Source organism: Corvus brachyrhynchos, unplaced genomic scaffold (assembly GCF_000691975.1).
Source record: "Corvus brachyrhynchos isolate BGI_N302 unplaced genomic scaffold, ASM69197v1 scaffold738, whole genome shotgun sequence".
Taxonomy (NCBI): Eukaryota; Metazoa; Chordata; class Aves; order Passeriformes; family Corvidae; genus Corvus; species Corvus brachyrhynchos.
The window spans coordinates 74,117-81,945 of NW_008239339.1; the positions used below are offsets into that span (position 1 = coordinate 74,117).

Consider the following 7,829-nt stretch of genomic DNA (forward strand, 5'->3'; position numbering starts at 1 on the left):
CTTTCTCTTACAGCTGTTTCGGTGAAGTGCTCATATGTATCATGTACAATAACTGTAATTTTTCTGGTAGCATTGATAAATCTTAAATCTTAGGTTGAGATACCAAGACAAGGAATGAGTCTATTAAACAGAGCTGTATTGATAATGCTTGTTTGTCACAGAGATTTGCAGAGCGACTCTGTACATGTGAAACGTGTTGTTTACTTTCCAAGGAAGCTCAAGTCCCATTTCTCAGAATTCTGTGCTGGCTTGCCAACTTAGATAAAGGAGTAATTCAATCTGTGCTGTCAAAACCCGTACATAAATTTTTGGGTGATGTGCACAGTAAAATTAACCAGGCATTCACAAGAGTAGAGTTTGTGATTAACCTTTAACATTTTGAACAGGAAAAGCTATAGGTGAGAGATTATATAATGACTAGAACTAGAGCAGGATTTATTTCATGCTTGAAGAGCCTGTCTTAGTTTGAGGATGAGACATGGAATTTGCTGTCCTGTAAAATTCATAAAATCCTGTTGGGTTATGTAAAACAACAAAAGCTATTTTCTTTCATTGTATGGTATCAAGAGGCTCATTTCTTGAGGCTCCTTTTTGTAACCAACTCTCATGCACTAAAATGTGAACTTTTCCTCTACAAATGATGTTTATGATGATCTCTACAATGACAGTAGGATTAGAAATACTGCAAACTTTGATTTTGTAGGAAGACAAACTTCAAACTGTGCAGGTGATGAATGAAGCTCCCTTGTGTTCCAGTTTGGCCAAATTTAGAAATATATCCTCTGAGAGAAGGCAGGTCACCACCCCTCCCCCACCAGGTTCAGGGAAAATAAATTTTCCTCAAAGGAAAGTGAAAGAGCTAAAAACTATTTATTTAGCAAACACACGGGAAAAGGATAATAATGCTAAATAATAAAATCTCTCGCTGTGGAGAAAAAAACCTGGGAAAGTGTTAAAGTCCTCCCTTTGGTCTCCTCAGAGCTGGGGCTTGGCCCAGGGCCAGGCCCTCTGCGCTTGGTGGAAAGTCCTCCCGATGTGTTCTAATATTGAGCAGTCCAGTGGAAAAGGGAGAAAATCCGAAATTCCAGGGAAGGGAAAAAAATTCAACTCTCAGTCTCTCTTTGGAGAAAAAGAAGCTGAACCACTGGCCAAAAAACTGACTCGGGAAACAGCAAGCCGGGTGCTTCCTCCCTCGCCTGCCGCAGCTGGGCAAAAGTTGCTATCTCTGTGTGACCTTGAACAAGCTGCAAACTGCTTTGAAAAAGTTTTGCTCAGTTTTTCCTTCCCCCTCTCAGGCTCAATTTAGAGGCATAGAAAGGCATAAAGTTAATTTCTGGGCATACGGCAGTGATATGGGATACACATCATAAAGTCACCCCAAGACACCTTGACTCCCCCTATATATGCCCTGGACACTGTTTTCCTGTCAAATCTTTCTGTTGATAAGATCCTTTCCTAGTTCTTGTTCGAGAGTTGGAACAATGCCAGCTTTGTCCATGAGATGAAACAGCTGAACAGCAGTGTCAACAGTTGACTCTAGATGAAACACACTACCTTTGCCCCAATATTTTGTTCTGTTTCAGTGCATCGACAAAGCCAGAGACCTGCTGGATGCTGAGCTGACTGCCATGGCAGGAGAGAGTTACAGTCGAGCCTACGGGGTAAGTGTAGCTCTCAGACTTCATTCCCTTCATTGCTGCTTCAGACCGTCTCTAAAATGTGCATAAAACTTCAGAGTAGTGCTTGTCTCAAGACCTATGTACGCCCACAAGCTAAATGGCTTTTGTCAGACAAGACATACAGCTTTGCAGGAGCAGCTTTGGGACAAACTAAAAGTGAAGTGAGCTCTACCCCCTCAAAAGAAATAAAAATTGACATTTAGGGAGTTTGAATCAGCAGGTCGTCTAGGTACCAATATATAGCAGTTGGTCCTTTATCTGTTGGGCAGCCTATGTATTTTAAGATTTTGATGCCAAAACACTGTTCCTTAATTATAGATTTGTTCTGTAGTGATTGGGATGGAATGTGAATTTTTCCTTCAGGCTATGGTATCCTGCCAGATGCTGTCAGAGCTGGAAGAGGTTATCCAGTATAAACTTGTACCAGAACGCCGTGAGATCATCCGCCAGATCTGGTGGGAAAGACTGCAGGTACATCCATGTAAAGGTCAAGGATGGAGATGCCAATGGGCTGGCATGAAGAGCTTCCTTTTAAATCAGTGTGGTGGCTCAGTAAATCCTTCCATGTCTCTCTCCATCCCAGTAACATCCACACTCACATGGCTGCATGCTCCATCTCCTTTGTGCTTTTCCTGGTTGTCTGGGGTTTTGGTTTGGGCTTTTTTTTTTTTCCAGGTTAATGTTCCTGAGGTCCTGATATGACACTTTAAAAGGGTGAACTAAGCCTTGAAATAGATGTATACAGAAGAGAGACACTAGTAACATCTCCAAGGCTGCTTATCTCAATAGTGGATTACATCTGGAAATACTGGTTTGGATCAGGCTAGTTTGAACTTTTTACCTGGCTAGCTGCATTTTAAGAAGTGAATTCTCTCCAAATTCTAGAAAACTGGTCAGAGAATTCACATGCTTGTAAAATAAAAGATTATTCTGTTCCTTTTGGGCGTCTTACAAGAACATTTCCAGCTGATTTGTTACACCTAGGGACATGGCTTAGTGGTGCAGTGGCAGTGTTAGGTTTCTGGTTGGATTTGATAATCGTAAAGATGTTTTCCAATTTAAATGATGCTATGATTAACCTTGACCTTTCAGAAGAGACCTTTAGCAATGTTGATTTTCCTGTATTGAAAGAGAAGTTTGTGCCTTTCTTACTCTAGACATCAAAAATCCAAAGTACCTCTGAAAATTTAAATCAGACAAATATTTGACACTATTTCCTTATAAGAGGCATCCCTACAGTGAAAGTGAATATCCTCAGATGCAGTAGTACATACAGGAATACTGTTCAAAGAGGTGATTTCTGCAAGAGAAGGGGGTAAAAGACGAAAAGGGCGTAACTAAGGTAAAATGCTGCCTGGAGGAAGAACTTTTGTGCAGAGTTCTTCACTGGGACTGCTATAATCTGCCACCTTATGAAAGCCTGCTGTGTATTTTTTAGCTGTTTGGGAAACTGTGACAAAGCTTTTAGTCTCCAATCTGCATTCCTGTCTGGAAAAGCTCAGGCCCAGTCCACTGGGGTAGAAAGATGAAGTGGCAGGAAGTGTAATGTCTGAATACAGCTTTTTATAGTCCTGAAAGCAGTACATACAGTTCTTTAACGTTTTATAGCTGGTTTTTAATAATTTTTTAAATGCCTATTGGAAGAAGTTTATTTGGGTGTTAGGAAACAAGCTTTGCCTTCCCAGCCCTCAACTTGGGGGAAAAAGGGAAAGAATAACTTCTTTGGTGCTAAGGTCCTTGCTGCCACTGGAAAATCTCTTATTTACCTCAAAACTAAGTAGTCGCTGGCTGAATAGAAACTTTGGAACATCACTGTTACCCTGTACTTGGCCACTATATAAAGCACCATGGATTTGGTTGCTATGGTCCCTTCCACAATTCTACTTCTCTGTAGCGTCCTTGAATGTTTGAAATACAGACTCATCCTGCTCTGACAGTGTTGTGCCTCTCCCATCAGACAGACAAGAACCAAACAATGCTTTCACAAGCAGCACAGCAGTTGAAGCTGCAGTTTCTGGCAGAAAACCAGTTTAGAGGTGCCAGCCTCCAAAAGCAATACATGCAAGGAAAAGGGCAGTAACAAAAATATCTTTGCAACCATTTGGTTTTCTACCATTTCCATGTTGATATTTAAACCAAAAATAGGTTGAGAAGGTACTTTGGAAGGCACTTTGACTCACTGTGGAATTGTACTAAGAGCTTTCTTGATTTTTGGATGCATTTCAGCTTTAGGAGCTTTTCTCCTTTTTCCATTAGAGGATATCGTTAGACTGCAAGCAGTGAGCTGCTTGCAGATTGTGAGAGTTAGGGACTGAACCTTCTTCATGCACTGCAGTGTTAAAGAAATAGACAGTTCCTTAAGACACGGTCTTTAGCTGCACCAAGGGAAGTTTAGGTTAGACTTTAGAAAAAAATTCTTCTCTGAAAGAGTGATTGTGTGCTGGAATTGTCTGCCAGGGAGGTGGTGGAGTCACCATCCCTGGGCATGTTTAAAAAAAGACTGGACGTGGCACTCAGAGTCATGGTTTAGTTGATGAGGAGGTGTTAGATCATAGGTTGGACTAGATGATCTTAAAGGTCTTTTCCAACCTAGTTCATTCTGTGATTCTGTGTGATTCTGTAATGTCAGTCTGCTGTGAATTATGGGCACAGAACTCTCTCTCTTGATGGAAGTCCCTTCAGATTCTGAATCAAGGCTCTGTGCAGTACACTGGAGACCAAACACTAGTAAGTTCTCCCTTCTTTTTCCTCTCAGGGCTGTCAGCGAATCGTGGAAGACTGGCAAAGAATATTGATGGTCCGATCTCTTGTTGTGAATCCTCATGAGGACATGAGAACTTGGCTCAAGTATGCCAGCTTGTGTGGCAAGAGTGGGAGGCTGGTGAGCATTGTCAGGCTCTGTCCTCTTCAGCAAGTTTTCGGACAATTTGCTTTGCTGTGCTGCTTCAACCTTGAGCATTCCTAAATGCTTTCATTGCCCAGGTGGTATGGGCTCTCCTCTGAGGAAGAAACTAGTCAGAAATTGTTGAAATGCTAAAATTGTAACCAACATAGAGTTCATGCTTGTAGCCAAGGTTATTTTTGTGGGACTGGTATTATACATGAGAACCCCTGAGCCAATTTTTTTATTGCATGCTATAACTGTAAGTTTTTATGCAGCACTGGAGATTATTATAATAGCTCTCTCTGCTAGAGCATCTAGAATGTGATGTTACTGTTAAACATTAGAGTTCTATTTTAACAGTCACCACAAAATTTATTGCCAAATACTTTTAAACAGAGACTTTACACTTTCTACTGGTTTCTGAAATGAGAATCTAATGCTCTGATCCAAAGGAAGACATAAGGTTTATCATGTGGTATTCTCATGAGTCCAGGGAGTCTGCTGTGTCTGTGTTGTATCTGGAGGGTCAGATGTACTTTTTTAGTGTTGGGCAATTCTGAAGCAATATGAGCTGGAGGTAACAATGAGCTTGTTTTAACCTGCTTTTTGTCTTTGCCACTTTCTCCAGGCTTTGGCCCATAAGACTCTTGTCCTGCTCTTGGGAGTAGATCCATCTCGACAGCTGGATCACCCACTGCCAACAGTCCATCCCCAAGTGACTTATGCGTACATGAAGCACATGTGGAAGAGCGCCCGTAAGGTACAGGAGAACACAGCGCTCTGTTTCACTGCTCAGGTTTTGTGAAATGCCATACACAATAGCTCTTCATGTTCCCCACAGAACAAAGGCAAGGCTGGAGATTTTACTTTTGCTCCCCTAAAAGAGAGTAACTAATTCCTTTCCTTATTGTTATTCAGATTGTAAGCTGGTTTTTTCCTTTAAAACTCTGTAAGGCAGAGAAAACCTGGCCCTAATTTTATTTCATACATAGAAAGAGTATTTTTGCTAAACCAGTAGCTGGTACCCAAAGGATGTAGCCAAGATTAATGGTCAGTAGTAGCTCTTTTGTCCTGTGTAGGTTTGGTACTTTATTTTTCATCCACTGTTCTGATTGCCAAGTCTCTACACTGTACCTGTGGTCAGGGTTACATGCTGAAAGAGGGAAGTAAAGGGTGGGTTATTACCAGTTTGAGAAGTGTCCTGAACAGTTTGCACTTAGTTGCTGAGCAGAACTGATTTTTACTAAAGAGATTATTGGAAATTTCTAACTGAAAGAACTGGAAAGTACAGGGGCTTCTGTCATGGGAACAATTTGGCTCCAGAGAGCCCAGGGTGAATGTTTTTGACATTGCAGCACAGGGAGAATTTACATAATCAAATCCAATAAGCTTCAGACTGGATAAGTTATCTTTTTTTTAATGTACATTAAAGCCTCCATTTATCCTCATGTTCTGCCACGTATTTTTTATTTTTTCTGCCTTTGGGATTGCCAGCACTGGAGCAGAGCCATTACTGTGGGAACATTGCCATGACCTAACTATTCTTTATTTGAATTAAAAAGGCAAGAGGAGCTGTTGCTGAGGCCCGGTTCTGTTGGCTCTGTAAAACAGCGAAATTGCCTCTTACCTTCTTCAGTAAATGACCCCAGAAGTATGTGGGGTCTTTGCCTGCCTCTGTGAGGGAAACCGTGTTTTGCGGTGTTTGACTTGTGATCAAGAAATAGATGGACATGGTGCAGGACACTGATGCAGTTGTGGAAAGCAGAATGAGAGAAGGCACAAAGATTAAGGGGCTGGGAGAACATGTCTAAAATTAACTGATGCAAGAATAGGTGGAGTCCATGAAAATGGGGGAAAACTGATACCAAAATAGATAAATAATACATAGTTACACCTGGTGATGTGTGTAGTTTTATGTAACTGTGTGTGTTCACTTCATTTGGTATCCTAAGTAATAAGCTGCTGATGTAGGCTGGTATGGTGGGAAATGAGCATTTTTTCTAGCTGAGCAGTTCAAGGTTCCTCTGTTGGTCTAAAATGTTTTCAGACTGCCATCTTGGCACTTGCCAAATCCAGCAGGAAAAAAGATGGCATCTAGAAGGAAACCAACCACACAGCACTTGCAGAGCTCCACGACAGTCTTTTCTCAAACAACAGATAAAAATGGATAAGTAAACCCTATTACATTTCTTCTAACAAGGACCTTTGCCAGCAGCTGTGTTCTAAGCCATATCCCATAAAAAGGCTGCATAAAAACTTAGGAATTCAGTTGTTCTGGAAGACTTACTGCTTTCAGTCTTAAGTGCTCCATGTGTCGTTTTTGGCGATCCGTTTTCAGTATTAATGGAAACTGAAGAACAGATTGTTGCGTGTATTTAGATATGAGAGGGGCACATAATAAAAAGATAACATTCTGCGCTGATACTGTTTGGCAATATATTTTCTCTATTTTTAATGGATGTCTAGCATCACTATTTATAAGATTGTTACCCCCCCCCCCCCGTCCCTTCTATCTAGGTTACCAGCTGTGGAATACACCACGTTAATGTTAAGAGTATGATCCTTTCTTTTTTTTTTCACCCTGGGCTAATACCCTTTTTCCTCACCACGGAGTTGTGCACGCTGACATTTGAAAGGGATAGATGAGGCATTTGAGCTCAGGTGGTTCGTATCTCTAACATACCTCATTCCTATAGATTCGCAGAAGTAAATTAGGCTTCTAACAGCATATTCTGCAGTTCCTAACCTGAAATTACCTTGCAGATTGCAGGAGCTTTAGTCTTAGTTCTTTCCAGTGAAGTGTGCATACTTTTTTCTTAAATCTTTAATTTTGGGTTTTCCTACCCCAGAATTCTTTCCAAGGAATTTTAAAAATATTTTTTCCCTCAGAATTTGGTAGTGCAAGTTGCTTTAGCACTACTGCCCTATGTATTCTGGCAAAGGAGCAATGCACATTTGTACTTCTTCAATAACCTTAGGAGAAATCTAGACTTCAATTTGTTGAAGCAACTCAAACGTTAATTGTTTCTGTGACCCAGCCCACTGTGGGTCTGGGGCAGCATGATGCCAATCAATCCCAGCCCATCCCCTGGATCGAGTTTCCTGAAGAGGCAGACTCAGAGGGTGGGTCGATGGGCGGCTCAGAAGCCTAAGCCACACCCCCCAGGCGGTGCCCGGGTACAAGCCACCTCCCCTGGTCTGGGAAAATTCTCGGTTACTCGGTTGTTCATTGGTTCTTTGTTATAACTCCCGCCTCTCGGTTTCCC

General features: G+C 41.5%; 1 protein-coding gene across 2 annotated transcripts in view; it reads left to right on the forward strand.

Moving 5' to 3' along the window:
• Positions 1 to 7,829, forward strand: part of MTOR (mechanistic target of rapamycin) — a 64,604-nt gene that overhangs the window by 41,072 nt on the left and 15,703 nt on the right. For both annotated transcript variants that reach the window (XM_017741168.1, XM_008639003.2), the window contains 4 exons: positions 1,584 to 1,661; positions 2,043 to 2,150; positions 4,435 to 4,560; positions 5,192 to 5,323. In XM_017741168.1, the coding sequence (XP_017596657.1) occupies positions 1,584 to 1,661; positions 2,043 to 2,150; positions 4,435 to 4,560; positions 5,192 to 5,323 (444 nt within the window). The remainder of the gene's footprint in view (positions 1 to 1,583; positions 1,662 to 2,042; positions 2,151 to 4,434; positions 4,561 to 5,191; positions 5,324 to 7,829) is intronic.